This window comes from Phalacrocorax aristotelis, chromosome 6 (genome assembly GCF_949628215.1).
Source record: "Phalacrocorax aristotelis chromosome 6, bGulAri2.1, whole genome shotgun sequence".
Classification (NCBI taxonomy): domain Eukaryota; kingdom Metazoa; phylum Chordata; class Aves; order Suliformes; family Phalacrocoracidae; genus Phalacrocorax; species Phalacrocorax aristotelis.
In genome coordinates, this window is record NC_134281.1 from 25,200,263 (window position 1) to 25,219,726 (window position 19,464).

General features: G+C 36.2%; 1 protein-coding gene across 6 annotated transcripts in view; it reads left to right on the top strand.

Annotated features, from left to right (window-relative positions):
• The window catches only part of IQSEC1 (IQ motif and Sec7 domain ArfGEF 1), a 196,832-nt gene extending 181,846 nt beyond the window's left edge, over positions 1-14,986 (top strand). For 4 of the 6 annotated variants that reach the window (XM_075096697.1, XM_075096696.1, XM_075096693.1 and 1 more), the window contains 4 exons: positions 1,311-1,484; positions 2,160-2,336; positions 8,890-8,939; positions 10,291-14,986. In XM_075096697.1, coding sequence (XP_074952798.1) covers positions 1,311-1,484; positions 2,160-2,336; positions 8,890-8,939; positions 10,291-10,896 — 1,007 coding nt within the window. In that variant the 3' untranslated portion in view covers positions 10,897-14,986. The remainder of the gene's footprint in view (positions 1-1,310; positions 1,485-2,159; positions 2,337-8,889; positions 8,940-10,290) is intronic. The other 2 variants (XM_075096694.1, XM_075096698.1) reach the window with 2 other exon arrangements.
• Positions 14,987-19,464: the final 4,478 nt, after the last annotated feature.

The following is a 19,464-nucleotide window of genomic DNA, read 5'->3' on the forward strand; positions in this document are numbered from 1 at the left end:
AGATGCAATTGTCATGTGAGCAGGAGAAGCAGATCAGCTATACATTGCTTCTGTGCAAGATATTGTTATCAGACCCTGACAGAAGCCCCAGATTCTTGCTCCCTTCTTCCCCTCTGTGCCCTTTGAAGCTTGCAGTAGTCGGCACCCTTTTTCACCTGAGAATGGTAAATTAACTCACTTCACTTCTTGTTGCAAATCTGATTTGGAATTTAAGGTGTCCTTTTAAAAAAGCAAAGCATTTGCACTTGTTTCTCAGTATTTTAAGTCCGTATTTTGTTGAAATCTAATGACTTTGAGGAAGAGACTACCTTACATTATCGGTTGGTTCTTTGGGGAATTAATTTTCAGTAGATTGGAGCACTTGAACTTCAGGTTGAACATTTAAGTAAATATTTGAGAGCTTTAGGAAACCAATAAGGTCAGGCAGTTGAGTGAAAGAAAATATTGTGATATAGAATGTACATTTTGAGTTTTTCTGACACCCCGTTTCTAGAGGTCTGTGCTTCAAGCAAAGGCTGATTGTTTTCTACAACAGAATACATCTTCATTATAAGCTATCTTTCTGTAAATGGACCTTTTCTCTCAACCAGGAGATATTTTTTAACCAGCTGTAAAATTGGCATTCTCAAATGGGCGGCCGGAAAAGAGGCAAAGACAGTGTGACAAAAAAATCTGCCTTTTATTGTGAAGATGCCCATAATACGGGCCAAAAGAGGGGAAGGGGGAAGCCCGCTCCCTTTACTTCCTCAATATTTAATTTCACAGTTAATTTTAACTTCTTTTTTTAGAAAAAGAAATGAAAGTAGGATGTCCAGGGAACACAACTTAATAGGAAATACTAAAAGCTGTACATGCTAGTATGTTTGTCTTCCAGCAAACGTTAAAAGTGTAAGAGAGTTTCTAGTACTTGAGATGTATTCAAGTAGTCTTTACTCAGCAAAGCTTTGGTCACAACCGAGTAAGGTAGATAATGGGATCTGCTTCATGAAACAAAAATTATCCCCTTAAATTTTTTTTCTGGGATTTTTCTTTTATATCGTACATTATACCTTAAGGGTAACAGCTGCATAAATACTATCTTTCAATATTTGTTTGGTATCTTGACAGTTAAGTAGTTCCAATGTATCTTAGGGATTTTCATTCTAATATTGCACCTTCAGACTTCTATTTTTCTGACTTTGTTCCTTATATGGTAACACTAGTAAAAAGCCTTCAGTTGTAGGGGGTTTTCTGTTTGGTCTTTTTTTATCTATAAAAAGAAAAGTAATTGGAATAATCAGAGCTTAGTTTTTCTTGACTTTTTCTTCTAGATTATCCCAACGGTATTCGGCTCACGTCAGCTGTTCCAGGAGCAGATATCAAAGTACTAATAAATTTCAATGCACCGAATCCTCAGGACAGGAAGAAGTTTACAGATGACTTGAGGGAGTCAATTGCAGAGGTTCAAGAAATGGAAAAGCACAGAATAGAGTGTAAGTACAAAGGTACATATAATAGAGCATTTTAAAGCTAATCAAAATAAGAAAATCTTGAATGTATGTAAGCCATTAGAACTCATTTAAAAGTTCAATATAATGTGAGTTTTTCCCCACGGCTTTCAATCTAGAAAGAGGAAAAACCTAATGATATCTTCAGCCCCAGCTGAGTTCATTGACTATTTACTGCAGTGTAGCTGCAGTGGAAATTTAGCCTGGGCAAACTGCAAATAGCAGTGGACACAGAAGAGGTGGGTTTGTAATTTGTAGTATAAATTACACTACGAATTTTAGGGATCATTTACATCACACTGAAATTCTCAGTGATGGCCCTTCAAATAAGTTTAACTGAATTTTTCTCCATTTCTCTGTTGATATTCCTGTATTCTCTCAATTAGGTAATCATAGTACAAATTTATATATTTTGCTGGAAGTTAAATGAGTATCTAAACATGGAATTTTATCTTCTGTTTTTCCAAAAGAGGAATAACCTTTCATCCTGTATGTTGTAATAAAAAGCTATTAGTACAGGGTTGAAGTTTTTCTCCGGCATTTAACAGTGCCAAAATGGATTCTTATCTATTATTCACCGCAATATGTGATCACATACAGTAATTGTGATGTTAGCATGTCTTCCATTATAGTCAATAACTACGAATTGCAAAATTATTCTCTTTGTTTCAGCTGAGCTAGAAAAACAGAAGGGTGTGGTGCGTCCAAGCATGTCTCAATGCTCCAGTCTGAAAAAAGATTCTGGCAATGGGACGCTGAACAGAGCTTGCCTGGATGACAGCTATGCTACTGGGGAGGGCCTGAAAAGAAGTGCACTAAGCAGCTCCCTTAGAGACCTGTCTGAAGCAGGTAAGCACTGCCTTTATTTCCTTTCTCTGACTGGTGCATGCAAAGATGTGTGAATGATGCCTATCAAGCCCAGCTCACAGCGGGCTTTCAGAACTAGTAATACTGAAATTTCAAACGTTTTAAATAGCACCTCTTTCATAGTTCATGTTTAATATCTGTTTGTTTTTTACCCTTGTTCTATTAAGCAGCCACTATTTGAAAGCATTTAAACTATTGTAGATTGCTATATATACTTTTAAAGGAGAGTGAAGACGGAGGAAAAATTAAGTGTTTTATTAAAAAAAATGGTTGACTTGTGCTAGGAGTAACCCGCTTAGTTTTCTTTTCTTTTTTTATTCCCCTTTGCTTCTTTCCCTTCATACAATAGGCTTAGAAAGAAAAGAAACTGATCTCTGTGTAATGACCACTTTCTGTGTATTTTGTGCTCAAGTGTATCCGTGTTACCACATTGATGAATGAAATTGAGTGAAGCCCTACTAAATCCTGCATAGAGCTATGTAATTCAGATACAGTGTGTCCCTGATGCTCTTTTATTATTTTGTAACTCCAGATATAGTTCCCAATTCTCGCAGAAGAGGTTGTTGTGAAATTCTATTACCAATATAATAAAGGAAATCCTAGTAGAAAAGAATACGGATATCTCACAAAACCACTGATGTGTCATAAGATTTATTAACTGATTAATACAGCTAAAGACTGGAAAGCAGTGGTGGTGTGATTTTTTAGCCAAAGAAAAGTCAGGGGAAGTTTGATATGTTTTGTTTTTATGGTTTGCCTTGGTAATACACAACTGGTATACCCATGTAATACGGGCTACCATGGGTAGTAACCTTCTCTTTCAGTGTTAAACATGGTTCCTGTCATTCACAAGAAGTTACATCTGAATACCATGCCCACTATTCAGGAAGTTCTTCTGGGGATAGTAGCAACTATGTATTTTTTTTCCCCCTATTATTTCTTTAGTTCATAGTCTTTGTTACATACTGTGATTTGTTCTTTTAATTGCAGTGATGAGTTACAGTATAGTCATAATTTCAATACGACGTATAACTTTGGTAGTAGACACTACTTTTTCCTTTTTTTAGCTAAAGAGATTTTAGCTATGCTGCAATAAAATTGTTGTGAGCTGAAATTAGTGTGGTTTGTGGGTATATCTATATGCATGCAAATACATAGAGAGTGAGCTCTTTCAATTATTTTTATTCTCTGTTTAGGCCTTCCTACTCATATGTCCATTTGCTTCCTTAAAAAGACCTAGGACCTTGATCCAAAATCAGGCTGAAGTTGAATATTGGTGCTTGATTGGCTTCAATGGATTTTAGATCAAGCCACTAGTCTTCCCCACTGTTATACCTCAGATTTGAGGATACTTCCATCATCCTTTTTTGTTGTTTGGTTTTTATTTCATTAGGATGAGAACTACCATATTGTTGAATATGTGAGTTCAGTGGGTATCTGTACCCATAAATGTGATTTCTAATTAATTTTTTTCATCTCATAGAAATTTTTCATTCCTGTCTTTCAAACATTGCCATGTATTTAAATTCATGTTATGGGTTTATGCAATAAACAAGTATTTGTAATCATGAAAACATTTCATTTTCAACAGGGCATGCCTACAATTGGCATGCTTATTAACAAAAATAACTTTTTTTTCCATAATAAAAAGTAGAAATCACTCACAGACTGCAGGGTTTATCAATGAGTTTGTTAAACCCAACTAAACTTAATTTTAACTTCAACGAGTTGAGAATTATGGAGAGTTTCTGTTTGGTCTTGTGCAGTGCGACCGACTTGAGAAGTTACATACCTGTTACTCACTTTGTTATTTGATGCAATTTTAATGAGAATATACATGTCTTTTCTGCCTTTCTCAGTGAATAGCTTGCATGTGAGGCTGATTTTGTTTTAATATGGGGTAGATGATCCATAGAAAAACAAAGAAATCTCTCTCAGTTAGCAAGATACTGCATCCCAGTGATTGTACCATACTAAATTGCTTCTGTAAAAGGGTAATGAGTTAGGTTGCCTCAATTCGTCTTTTTGTGGATGAAACACAGGATGAAAAGGAGGAGGAACAAGAGTAGTGGGACTGTGTGTGGATGTGTCTTTCTGTAGAAAAAGGCATGATGAAAGTGGATTTTCTGAGAGTTCCTTTCTACATTTAAACAGAAATAAATCTAATAAACGTGAGAAAATTGCCTGGTTGCACGTTTATACAGTAAGGCAGATAATTTTTTGCAGAAACAAATTGAATTTTTTTTTTTAATATTTATTCAGTGAAGGGGAAATCTGTTTGAACAGCGTTTTGGTTGCACAGGTATATGACAAAACTGTTTAAGAAAACAGTTCATTACTCTCTACCAGATATCACAGTAGTAAATGGTGGCTGTGGAAAGTGACTTTAAATTTCTCTCTTGGAAAAGAGTGATGATTCATAAGCTTCTTGGATCTAATGAATGTTGATACCCTGAATGATTCTGACTCCTAAGCTGTAAACTGAAAGGAAAGGCAAGATTTCTATCAGGAAACAATGTCAGGAATTGTTTCCTGTTTGTTGATCTTCCATGCAATTGCCATGATAGCTTAAATAATAATTGCAAAAAGGATGTGGATGAGGGTCTCTTGATTTTGAAGATAGTATTGTTCCTTGTGGATTGACAGTTCTTTCCATGGAATAAAAAGCAGAATGTGGCAACCAACTGTTCCAATATGTCAATATGTCAAAAGTATTTATTGCTTTATTTTTCTCAGAAGAAAAATATATAATTTTTATTGCTCATTCTTGAGCTATAGTCAAGGAAGAACTGATTTTATTTGTCCCAGACTTTGAAATTCTTAATTTACCTAGAAATATTAGGAGCCAGACAAATTTTAATGCAGTTAATGCTGAGTTTTATAGGTTCCGATAGAATTTTGGACATTTCACCACTTACTCCATATACAATTACATGATAAGTAGGTTTACAGAAAGGTGTGAGGTCTCATCATGGCTGTTAGTACCTGGGAAAAATTCTGTGGTTGCTAAAGCAGACTGGTTGTGTTTCTGAATCTGTATCTCTCACAGGTTTCTCAACTGATTTTAGGCCAGGCAATCTGAATTCCAGTGACTGAGTTGCTGGAGGACCCAGTGCTTTCACTCTGAGTTTACAGTGGTGAGCACCTGTGGAAATCAAGCTTTATTCCCCCCATCCCTAACCTGTAAGGTGCCAATAATATTTACACACTGCACTAGTTCAAAAATTGTAATTTTATGGTTTGCCCCAGTAATACACAACTGGCATACCCATGTAATATTGGAATCTGCACAGAAGCACAGGATGGTATAACAGTTACTATCATTATAATTTGTGCTTGTTTTGTAATCTCCTTAGTCTTGAGCTATCTCAAATCAATCACAGACCAGTAGAGGCTACTATAAAAAAAAAAGCAAGCCCAAAACAAAAACATAAAGTAGTTCCAGAATTAAAATAATTCTATTTGTATGTTGCATATAATATCAGTTGTCAACGTTTAACTTTTTAAATGTTTCTTTCTGCCTTCCAGAAAAAAAGTGTTTTTTTAAAAAACAATTGCATAATGTATTTTTTCAAGTTTCCTGTATCCCAAAATGGAAAGGACTGTGGAACTTCTCAGCATTGTAATCCCCTTAAAAAGACTCTGACTTCGTGCAATTACAGAATCCCTTAATTTGTTGAATCAGTCTGTGATGGGATGGTGCAGTCCCTTGGCTCCTCCCTCATCTGATACAGGCAGGGTTACTAGCTTATTTTCTCCTTCCTCTCTCATGGATTTTGCTGCACTTTATAGGATGGAGGATGCTAGCAGTCTTCTCCTCCCTTATTAGAAGAGCTTTCCAAGTAGAAGAGATTTATCCTGTCTCTTCCCTTGTCACTGTTGTAGTGTTTCCTATTCTTCAATGGAATAGCAACAGTAACGAGCATGATAGAATGTACTGATTTTTTTTAACAGATTTGTATGAATCAAGTCTTTTGTGATATGTGTATGTTAATACCAAGCCATTTTACAAGTACTTTGTACAAAGGCAACCCACACTGTATATGAACACTTTTGTACCAAAAACTTTTCTGTCGTATGGAAGAGAAACTGTTTGCTTTTTCTAGGGAAGGAGGAGCTCAGCAAGGCGAGGTGTGGTTTTGCTGTTTTCTCATCTCCTGGGGCTTAATCAGTATTTTGAGTATAATCTGTTTGAAGATACAAATAAACTATTTTCACCATCAGTGTGATCTTAAGACTATACTTGTTTCGTCCAGAAAACAAGATGAATATATGAAGGTTACAAAGAGTCTTTTCACCCTGGAAAGTGGTTTCTCTAAATTAATGGTTAGAGCATATTTTTTGGATAATTTTGAGCAAGCCAAGGTATAGGTACTGGGTAGTACCTATACTTCCTTCTAGCTCAGTAGCTAGAATGGTTACAGATTCTGCTGCTGCTGGGAATATCAATTTCACAGCCTTTGGAGGCTGGTAATAATGACTTATTGTTATAAGAGCTGCTACATTAGTTTGCTTTACCAAAACCTTAATTTAGAACTTTTTTCCAAAATTTTTTCCCCAAGATATACAAAGAAAGACCATAATACATTGTTTAGATCTCAGTGGATCTCACTGGCATAGAACAGAGCTTCAAGAAATACAGGGTAGCAGTGAGAGCTATTTATATTTACTGTAATAATCTGCACATCTGTGAGATCATTTTCTGCAAGGTAGAACGGATTTTTATTAACAAAACTCTGAATTTTCTTTTGGAACATTTAAGTTTGTAAAAACATTTTAATCACTTAATATTTCTACTATAAATTTGAAATATTCTTAGTCCCATATACTGCCTGTACATATATGGGACATATTATACTTAAATAAGTTAAAGATATTTCTTAGAAAGGATATTCATATCTAACATCAGTGAATTGTTGGAATGAATCAGAAAAGACTAAATTAACTGAAATTTAATTTTATAAAAATAAATGAAAAACTACTCTAAGTACCACTCTGAAAAATTTCAAGTAGAACAGTAGCATATTAAGCAAAACTGGTCTTTAGATTTGATAAATACCACCTTGATTTATACCACAGCGGTTAATTATTGTAAGAGTACAGAGTTATGCTTACATGCAATTCTGAGTTACCATTTTCTTGAAATGCATTTGAACGCTGCAGCTCTAGGGAAACATTTTTGAGATGGGATGGCATCTCAAAGACCAGAGAACAGTCTTGTATAAACACGCACTGGCAGAGGGGAATGCTCAAGAGCATTTACTTACTAGCTTTCATATTACAATGTAGGGCAATACAGAATTGGGTTCAATTTGTTTTTAAGGAAATAAATAAAGCACCCTTTAATAGGGATAGTGCCTATCTGAGGGAAATTACAGGCATTTTAAGTACGATTTTTCTCGTTGATCTTGGTTTCTACTCTGTTCGAGTAGAAGATTCTGAAGGCAGCAATGTACCAATGCAGGGTGGAGATTGTCTTTGATATTTCAGGAAAGCAAGGAGAAAGCATTGAGAAAACTTAGGTTTCTAAAAACATGCATATTTTAGAGAAGCTCTGAGAACCTGACCACTCTTCAGAGGTTAACTTTGTTTATACACCCTGCCAGTAAAGTTTTCTGAAACTTTGCAAAGCAATGCTCAACAACCTATCCTCTCGGGGCGGGGGGGGGTGGAATCTATTTCCACTGCAGCCATACGCTATTTTCTGTCCTGTGAAATGAGAGAGAAAATCTGGGATCCTGTGTTCTATATACAGCCACTGAGGTATTCTGGCTCTTTAGGCAAACAGTCTGGTGCTTCATGCGTAGTTTTAGGCAAATATCTTTGGCAGTTTGAGAATGTTTGAGAACAAAACCATCATACTTACAGATAAAGCACTGCACAGCTAAACAAACAAAATCTAGCCATAATGTCAAGACAGATTCCAGACTTCTTGATCAAAAATTAAGTTTAGTTTTTTTAAAACCTCATGCAAGAAGAGTATATGAAATCCACTGAGGTTCAAAATTAAATTATGAAACTGATGCCCCTCACCAATCCCCCACACTGAAGTTCAGAATATGCTAATATTAAATTTTGTATTTAAATTAATACCACCCCACCAGTATATATCAATGCTACCAGTCTATAAAGAAAGAAGCTTCATAGATAATTAGATTCCAGGAAATCAAACAATTTAAAATTGTAGCTGGTCAACATCATAACCATACTACTAGATATAGCTGCTAAAATACATGTATTTTAAGGGTTGTACAAATTAAGAAAAAAAAATCACACCCTGCTAATGGTAGTTGCTTCACAACAACAATACCTCTTAAAGAAACAAGTCAGGTACAGAAACTTAATATAACTACTGGCCTTAAAAAAATCTAAGTTTCTGCCTTAGTAGCTGCTGTACCAGTCCAGTGCAATGTTAACCCCCCTGGAGCCCCTCTAGTTGCATTTAGAGACTCCTCTAGTGATTCAAGGAAAGCAGCTGTTTTTCACCCGGGTCTTGTCTCAGTCTCTAATCTATGGTGTTGCATGTCCTGGGCAGGCAAGCGTGGGCGACGCAGCAGTGCAGGATCGCTAGACAGCAATATGGAAGTAAGTAGGAAGTTACTGATGTCTAGCTGGATGTGATGATGTGCATTTCAAACCTTTCTTTTATATACATATTTTTTTGCTCTTTTTTCTTCTAACATGTAACCTGCCTGCCTCAAATAAAATGCATGCCTAGGCTACTCACTACGTATTCTTCCAGCTTAAAAAGCACTGACAGCTTGTTTTAGACCGATGCCATTTTTGGTTTGAGCTAACCTTGTTCCCTTTGTCCTGAAAGCATGGTTAAATGAATATGATGTGTCCTTTTGCCACCATTTCAGTCTGGTCCCAGCTTAAAAGCCCACTTGCTCTTTGTTACAAAGTACACTGTTCCTGCTGTTTGATATTTAGCTACAACTATTGACTTTCATGCTCAACCATTCCCATTGCTTATTTTCAAGTTAAATTGCTAAATGTATGCAGTCATGACACCATGGAATTGCACAGATAGGGCATGGGAGGAAAAATTAAGATAGGTGAATTCAATGTGGATTTCATGAGATTTCATTCATCTTCAAACCATTTATATATAAACTGTTCATGTCTCTGAATTCAGCTTGCAGATTTTTTTTTCTTTTTTTTTTTTTCCTGGTTTGGTTTGGGTTGGTTTTTTCTTTTTTTTTTTTTTTTTTTTTGCTTTAGGTAGATTGCAGTTTAAATCTAGCACACTTTGCCTAAGTACTGTTGTGTCCCATAATTCCTTCTAAAAAAATACAAACCCAAAACTTCCAGAAACTAAATACACCTTCCAGACTAAATAATAGAGAATGTTGGACCACAGGTCAGAAAAGCACGGTCACAAAGAAATCTTAGTGGCAAAAATAGTATGGTTCCATTAAACATATTCAGAGAGGGGCTTGAGAAGCAGCACTGTGGCATATAGTAGTGGAAAACTACTATAAAAAAGTTTAAAATACTATTTGGAAATCTGGATTGTAACTGTAATATTTGCTGCTGTATGTTTAACTATTGAGGTTGAAGTTAATGTAGTTTTATTTTTTGTTGTAAAAAAGCAAGTATGGTATTTTTACAGTATTTTAAAATGTACTTTTCCTTTAAAAACACACTCCTAGGTCTTATGTCATGTTACTCTTCCATGACATTTTCCTTATTTAAAGTCATAGCTTTTGATATTAAAGTACCGAGAGAAAAACATTTAATGCTTAAAATATCCCAAGAGGGCATGAGTGCCTCATTGGCAACTTAGAGGAGGTGGAAATAAAATTTTTCCTAGAACTCTTAACATAGTCCACCCATGTGAACACTGAAGGAGGAGTTTGTGGGTCAGTGTGAACTTTTTCTTTTAAACATTTTAAGATTTTTTTAATTTTTATTTCTATTAATTTCTTTTTAGGGGTCCATCATTAGCAGTCCTCACATGCGCCGAAGAGCTACATCAACCCGAGAGTGTCCATCTCGCCCTCACCAGACTATGCCTAACTCCTCCTCACTCCTAGGTTCCTTATTTGGTAGTAAAAGGGGAAAGCCACCTTCCCAAGGCCATCCACCATCTGGCTCATCACAGCAACCTCCGCACCCTCCAGTAATCCCACATCAGCAACACTCACAGCATCCTTCTGCCATGCATCACACAGGGCCAGCTGAGGGTCAGACACAAGCACAAGTGCACTCTCACCATTCGCAGTACTGTCATATGCAGCAGAACCCACCACCCTACCACCACCACCACCACTATCACCCTCCCCAGCACATCCAGCACCCACACCAGTATCACCAGCATGTGCCCCATTCCCAGCATGCAGTACACTCCCAGCATACTCCTTACATGCAGCACCCCCACGCGCAGCATACCCACTCTTCTCATCCGCCACTGCCCCCTCCGCACCCAGGACACTCTTCTCATCCCCAGCACTCTCAACACCACCACGGACCGCCACCACCTCCCTCCACTTCAGCCAGTACTAAGCCCAAACACAGTGGCATCAGCACAATAGTCTAGAATGTACTGACCCTCCTAAAAACTATAGTTTTAAACAAAGTTACAAAGGCACTTACAGGAAGCAACAAATAATATTGTCCGTTTTTACCTAGACAACTTAATTGTGTGAGCTTAAAGGCTTGCTGTTACTAAATAAAATAATTCAAGTTAGTGCAATCGATACTGGTTTTACTTATCTACTCGATAGATGCTTACCATCTAGTTAGTTCTTATTTCTAAACTGCCTTGAAAACACGCTGTTTGCTGAATATGAGTGAAGCTACCTTTTACACCAAATCCCTTGACAATTTTACATGCGTAATAAAAACTTAGCCTATGAAAAAGGGAAAAAAGTGATACAGAACCAAGTGTTGCATTCTTGCTCTTTTATTGTCAATGGGCAAAAAAAATAAGTAGACCTGATATGGTTGATGAAAGTACGTAAGTAAACTTTATATAATATAAATATATACATATAAATATATATATATACTGTATAGTTAACATTTGTGCTTGGAAATAAATTTTTTCAGTCCACAAAACTAGCAATATAGACTTTACAAGGAATTCCACTTACTTGATAGGACAGTATAATAGATGAATAGCATATGAAAGAGTAGACCAAAAACATTAAACATTAGAAACAAATTTCAGACATTTCAGTGTTTTCATTGAAAGTCCTCTGGGCTTGCTAAGATTTTTAAGCCATCATTACTAAATGTGCCAAGTAACATAGCATTTAAATGTCGTAGTCAAATACTGCTTTGTATAAATCCTTATTTTATTAACACGGTAATATCATGCGTAATCAGTATTATAACTGCTCTGCTATTTCAGGTAAGCAAACTAGTTAAGATGCAGTAATTATACCGTAACAATGCAGGATGACCATTTACCAGTGGTCATCTTCAAGCATTGGTCACACAAATTCTTAGATACTTTAAAGGCTGTGATAACTGTGAATTTACATGATCCACATTTCTTTTGTATGCATATGATTCAGTGAACACACATGAAGAGTTACGACAGGTGCATGTATACACTGCAAAAACATTCATCTCAAACATGAAAATGGCAAACTTCCATCTTTCTCAGATACTTTGTTTCCTGTTTACCATAATGTCTCATTTTTACCCCCAATGAAGCTGAATTCCAGTCAGTGTTTCTAGGTGGAAGTACTCTAAAACTTGAAGGTTTGTTTTAGAATTTAGTATAGGGTTTTTCTATATATATATATATTAAAAAAAAGTAATTCCATGTAGCCATGTGCTAGCAACAGAGTGGCTTCACCATTTTTACTCATCACATCTGTTAGTTTGAAAGTACCCAGCACTCAGCAGGCTGAGTTTATGCTCAAACCCTCACTTCCATAGTCCAGTTAGTTGCAAGACATCACAAAAAACAGGCTGTGCTGTTGTTGCTTATGTGTTGTAATTAAACCATTTGCAAATTTATATACAATTTTTATCCCAAAATCCTGTACAAAGTTATACATGGCACCTACTTTGTAGTTTCAGCATTTTGAGCCACTGCAAGGACTTTACACCTAAACAGTAGAGACAAAGGAATTACAACTGCACAGCTGTACCAGCCTAAAAGCAAACCTTGAAGAGGATGAGCAAAAAGTTCCAGTGTGAGATGGGTAAAAGTAATAATAATAAGAACCTGTTCATTTTCTATCTGAGTAGTAAAATTATCAGGAATAATGAGGACCTGAGAACAAGAGAGTGACTTTTCATATTGGCTTGCTCACCGCATCTCTAATATCTGGGGGGGAGGGGTTAGAGGTTGAGTAATTTTTCCCCTTTCATACCATTGATATCACAATACCAGCAAAACTGCAAACTGAGCACTTTGTTAACCTCCACAGAGAGCAAATACAACAATCTAGAGTTTAGCCTTTTGTTTAAAGCTGTTCACGTTTGTTTCACACATGTGCAATATATTTTCCCCTTCTGCTCCTTCTCCTCTAAGTTATCTTCATGAAGAGAAAAGAAAATGAGTAGTTACTTTATTATTTTTAAGTATCACTCATACTATTCTAAATTCTGCAGCTTACCTTAGAGGGCTCATACGGGTCCCCTGAGGCTCTGTTCCTTGCAGTTTATAAAAATATATACTGTTCTGATAAGGGGAAAGTAGAACTGTCTGCATGTCATCTAATGTTATTAGTGTGAGGCTACACTCTACATATTGTATATTTGCAAAATCTATCAGTGTTACTGTTGATATTAGTTGAAGTGTTAACATTTCAATATGTAGACTTTTCTTCATACATCTGTACCAATAGTAGAGTCTAACTGTAATTTATAGGTTGTTCCAGAAAAGATAAAGAACCTTTCAGGTACAAACATCCTTCAGAAACTGCATCTTTTACTTGAAACAGAGGTAAGAACGCTCCTCTTCACTGAGTGACGGAGTCTATACTTGTTTCAGATGCAGAGTTATAACGTAAGTAAAATTGTCTGTGTATGGAATAAATGCAGAATATGCAGTAGCAGTGGAAAGGAAAATCGGACTCTAGCTGTGTTAATTAACAATGAGGATGTTAAATCTCCCAGATCTGCATTTGCTTTATGTTTAAGAATCCCTTTCATTCATTTAAATTAATGTTACATGTAAATATTCTAAACTTACATAGTAAGCCACATTTTAATGCTTGACCACTGATTTTCCATGTGCAATCAATGAAATATTCAGGAGATGTCACAAATGTACATGCAAAAAACATTTACACATGATCTCATGTATATGTGGGAAAAGAGTTTGTGCCTACCTTCTCAGTGCATTAAGCTGCATGTGTAAAATCACAGATCATTTTGAGGCTAGTTTAAAAAACAAAACTGGTCGTGTAAGAGCACAGTATTTGTAAACTCTGTTATTTCAAGTCAATGAGGAGAAACAGTGGACTTGATTTTTTTTTTTTTTAGACTGTGTTTGTATGTACTTTAAACAAACAATTGTGTCTTGGTGTCAGCATAAGTCTTAAGAACTTTGCTGCTTGCTTAGGACTGTAGTATAACCTCTCTGAATCCATCCTTGATTAACAATTGCTTAAAGCAGTGTGGATCATGCCTTGAGTAGGAAAATTATAGTACTTTAACACTGCGTGTGGTTAAGCAAATGAATTTTTTCAGCCTGCAGGCAGTAGTAAAATAGAGAGGGCTTTTTCTCAAATGCCATTGCCAATTAAAAACTGGTACAGAACTGCACAGAGTGACCATGTTTCTCTTCTCCCAAAAACAATGTGGCAAAGTAGCAATGGTGATTTGAAAAAATGAAAGGGAAACAAAGAATGAAGGTGTGGCAACAAAAATCTTTTCTGGGACAACAAATATATATTTGGGGTTTTTATTTTTTTAAGTTAAGAATGAAATGTAAAACAATGTAAAAACAAAAAACAAAGTTCATCCTACTATAATGTGCGTCTTGTATTGCTAAAAAAACCCAAGTCTGACATACAGTGTAGAATGATTTTCCCATCATGTACTGCATGCAGCAGAAGCCTCTTGTTTCTTGATAAAATGAGCTGAAAGAGTCAGCAGATATTTAAACAATGAATCTCTAGATGTTGACTTGCTGTTCCATATGAAGCTGTGTGTTTTCTGCAGTTAAGCATGCATTTTGCTGTTCCATTGTAAAATACCATCGCACTTCTTGCCTGCAATGGATTATTGTGTATATATTTAAAAGAAAAGTGGAACCAATAACAAGATTAAATTTGGAAAAGTGAAAAGGGGGTGGTGAAAATGGGACCAGTAGGGGGAATAGACAATTCTCTAAATTGTACATAGTGTGTAAATTAGTATTACTATAAGTCTGCAGTCACTTTGAGGTTGCCTGTCTCCTGCTAGGAACTTAAATCAACTTTGAGTTGTATTAAACTGTTAGAATTAGGTCTTGAATGCAGACTATTAAAGATATCAAAAAACATTATGCTTACAAGAAGCTTCTGTTCTGGGGAGGCTTGAGACCCCTTTTGTAAACTATGGGGAAGAAAGGAGTGCTTTCATTTTAATATGCATTCTGTTTGTAAGTAGTAACAGACCCTATTGATGTAAAACTATAACTGTGATCATGTGGAGAAATCAAATAAATCATTTAAAACTCATTGTTTCTCATTTTGTGTAATCCAAGAACTTCAACTCTTCAGACATGAAATGAAGGAAATTCCTTCTAATGGTATCCTCTCCCTGCTGAGTCAATGGGATTTCTGCTACTTGCTTCAAAGGGGCCAAGATTTCAGTCTTCATCTTAAAGATAAGTTGGTGGAAATGGTGGTCAGTACTGTGGAGGCTGTGCTCACTTCTCAATAGGTTTTGATTTGTCTGGGTGTTCTGTAAATATATTTAGTTCCAAAGTACAATAAAGAGCAATAAATACAACACCTAGATGTGCAAAAAATAAGAGGTAACACTGAAGAGGCTTTTGGTGTACAATTTGTCAAAACATTCCAATGTTGAGGAACAGTACCCAGATTTTTAATCTTATACATGAGCTGTCCAGCATGTTCAACTGATCCCATTGATCTTTTGGCTACCACATTGCCTCAGGAGCTCACGATCAGATGACTCTGCCCTTGACTCATAAGTGTTCTAAGTCTGTCCTTCCCATGGATGCAGTCCTTCGTTTCCTAAGGGTAATCTACACTCTTTGGATCAAGCTTTGAGAGGATTCATTGCTTCTGCACGCCCATTGGCAGGGAACCATCATTGTACTTCAGTGAGTGACGTAGCTGAGTAAGTATTATTTTGTTACTACTTGTACCTGTATTTGGTTGTTGTGTATCTTAATTTATACCACAGAAGAATCACTTCACAGGCATATTTGCCACACATGGCCTTCAAAATATTTGATGTGACACTCCTGCAATTACTTTAGATGTGGCATATTCAGTTGTGTTCCTATTTTTGTGCATTTCCTAGATCTCAGGGCGATTATAGTGTGTCTGTAAAGCCTGTTAAAACTAATGCTTAGCTATCAATTTAAACTAAATATTGTATTTTCTTGGGTTTTTTCTGTGAATTTTAGGAGATTCTTGGATTTTGTGGCAGTAGTCGACTATGATCTATTTCTGAATGGCTGTAATTTCAGGATGCACATCTTGATCAATAGGAATTTTTTAATAGGTAAGTACCCACTTATCACTAGACACTTCCAGTGTGGCACCCCCCTGAGCTGTGCTACCCATCAGAAGATAACCGATACCTCATAGAAACATTCTGTTAGTGGAAATAGAAGAATTTGTAGTGATGTTCTTTACTGGTACTTCTATTCCTGTTTTAGATGTTATGATTTTAAGAATTTTGATACATATACATTTTGAGAAGGCAAAGAGTCTTCTCTAATTTAATTCTAAGAGCGTGTAGATGTTGTTACAAATCTGGGGGATTTTTCCTGATCCATTTTAAAAGTAGGACCTCAATAATATGTCTAAATGCTGCTGCTTCCTATGTAAGCTAAGACTAGGTTGAAAGCATTTCTGGTCTGGCACTACTGAACTAAAATAAATAGCCAAAGGAACCTCAGCAGCAATTGTGGTTTGTGTGATAGATTTGCATCAGTTGCAGCAATGCCAAGTAACTTAATTAAAAACACTCAATGTAGATGTGATAGTTTAATAGCTCGCCATTGTTGATGGGCTTTTTAAAATTTTAATATCCTTATTTGTTTGAGATGCTCATCTTAATGGAGTTGCATTCCTTAAGCCTCTGATAAAGCTTGTATGTTCATATTTAGTGAAAAATGCCTTCATTTAAGAAATTAGATTGCCTTCCTGCTGAGGATAAGCAGTCTTACCCTACTATGAAGAAAAAGATCAAGGTTTTCTGTCATAAATTGTAACTGAAAATCACATATTTTGCAAGTCAGAAGTCTAATGTTGAAAACTTTTTCTAAACTCTGTCCTGTGTTTGTGCATTTTAGGGGTTTGTGTGCATATATCAGTACACACAATAATTGCATGGATGAATTGTCATGCAATAACATGCATAACACGGTTCCTTTGGTGAGTGTAGGAAAGTGAATGCCGCACTGGGGGTGATGGAGGAAAGAAGCAAAGGAGCATGTCTCATGCTGAATGCATGATCTGGGCAGGGCTGCACTCATGCAGTGGGGTACAATATCCGTGAGCATTTTCCTCATCCATAAGCTCACCACATGCTCTTGACTGATTATTATTTTCATTTTGCTGGCTAATATTCCTTTATATCCATCTCCAACAATAGAGTAGAAAATTTTTATTTAATGATTCATCCTAGATATCGTCTTTTCCATCTTTCTGGTAATCCTGTGTCTCTGCTTCTGCCTCAGCCCTTACCGCAGGTTCTAAAAATGCCTATGCTGTAATTAAAAATAAAATTTAAAAAAAAAACCACAAACCAAAAAATGCAGTGGCCATAGTTTGAGATAACTCTGTCATGCTTGAAAACTTGAGTTCTGAAGAGCAGTGACAAGTAATATTTTCTAGCCCAATGAGAAATGCATACTGAGTATTCTGAGTAGGATTTTAGGCATCCTAGGTGTTTATAGCCCTGAATTTTCAAAGCATTTCAGCAATTTAAAAAAATTTCTTTATGTGCTAACTCTTCTGCTATAGCAATTTGTAAAATTTCCAAACAGTTTGCATGTCTATTTTATACCTACAGGTGGAAGAAACTTTGTTTCTACTCTTTCTAAATTTTTTTCTGCTATCATAGCATTCAGATTTCTGGGATATTGGAATATTTCATGACCCTGATAATGTACTGGCAACCTGCCAGCATAGCTTCATGCAAAAAAGGTGTCTGTATATCAGCAGTGAATCACAGGGGAGGCAGCCTGAACAATTCCTCTGACTCTGTGAATGTGAAATAACTTGAAGAAAAAGCTGGTGAAAAAGCACTTGTGGTTTTGGTCATCTGTTCCTCTTTGTTTTCTCCCCTCTCATATATGCAGATGCCGCATCTGGGATGAAGCAAATTATTGCATTAAAAAAATTAATAAAATGTTCCAGCGATCATGGAGCTCCTTCCTTGCACTCCAACATCAGAATATAAAATCTGTTTTGGTAAAGAGGCTCTTGACCCGTCTCCCTTCTGTATTCATTAATACTGCCAAGATATGCTTTCTGCAGTTACTGCAAGGTCTTTTTATAGCCAGCCTTGTTCTCTCACTTATCACTGTCATTTTTGTGTGATATAAACCTTATACTATGCAGGCTGGCTTGCTGCGCTTTATCCACATGTGTGCTCATACAGAATCCCACAGAAACAGCTTGTTTCCTGGATTGAGAGTTTAGGTTATCTCCTTCACAGAGCAAGAATTAGACTTGATTTCATTACAACATTTGGCCTATTTTCTCTCTCTTGAAAAAGTAAAGCTTATTTGGCTGTAAAGAAAAACTTTTAAACCTTTATTATTTGAAATACTTTAGAAAATAAAAACAAGATAATCTAGTGCTTCCTTTTAATCTGACATGACAGAGGTAATTAACAATTTGCCTCTAAGTCCCACCTTAATTTGTGAGGAATCCCTTTCACTAACAATATGTATCTGGGGTTTTTTCAGGTACTTCTTATGATAGCCACATTCCAGTAACTCTGGACGCACGCTAACTTGGACGAATGTATTTATACAATGACATCTGTTTTTCAAACACATTACACTACTTCCAGAGCAGGTAACCAGGAGCAAAAGTGGAATTACCAGTTCCTGCTCTTACCTTTCCCAAGATCTAATTTGTAAGCCAGCTTTTTTTAAAATATTCAGAGACAGGAGAGATGATGCAATAATCACATCATCACATGCCCACAGGGAAGACAATTATGAATTTCAAGTGCAAAACTTTCCTACCATCTGTCTGATTGAAAAGGATAAAACAACAATTGCATAAAGGGAGGAGAGGCTACTAAAGGAATTGTATGTATTTTCTTGGAAGCGCTACAAAGACTGGTGAATCTTTTTATAAAGTGATTTAGACGTACAGTAGCACTTTTTCAGGAAGTAAAACATCTGTGTCTCAAGGAGCTAAATATTATCAGATGTTTATGTTATTGAATACCAGTTTTTAAGCAGCTACTGAAAAACATGGTAGATTAAAAAGGAATGGAAAACTGTAGGGTAATTTCATGATACTCATTTACTGATCTATCTCTGTTGTATTAATTCCTTCTCAAGAAAGCAGTTCGTGTGGAATACACTGAAATGGACATCACTGTGGCAGTCATGGTTGATCACAAATGTGAGTTATGAAAAGCTCTCTAACAGCTGAGGGATTAGCTGGTCCAGGAAGACAGTGAAGAACGGTCTAACAATTTCAAAGGAAGCTGAAATGATATCAGCCTGTGGATGAATAGCTGCATCTGCAGAGATCAGTTTTATTAAAAGTGGGGAAAGGAAAAGGTTGGGCGTGTTGCTGAAGCAAAAGGCAAGGAAAGATTATTTTATTTTTTTAGCAGCATATTGTGCAATTCTGTGCAAAGCATCATGAAGACCTTTACAGGTAGATTCACAGGGTGGATATGCTATCATCCACTGTGATTTGTTCTGCAATTGGAAAAAATCCTGGGTATTTCTATCGGATATGCTCACAATACCATTCTCATGCTT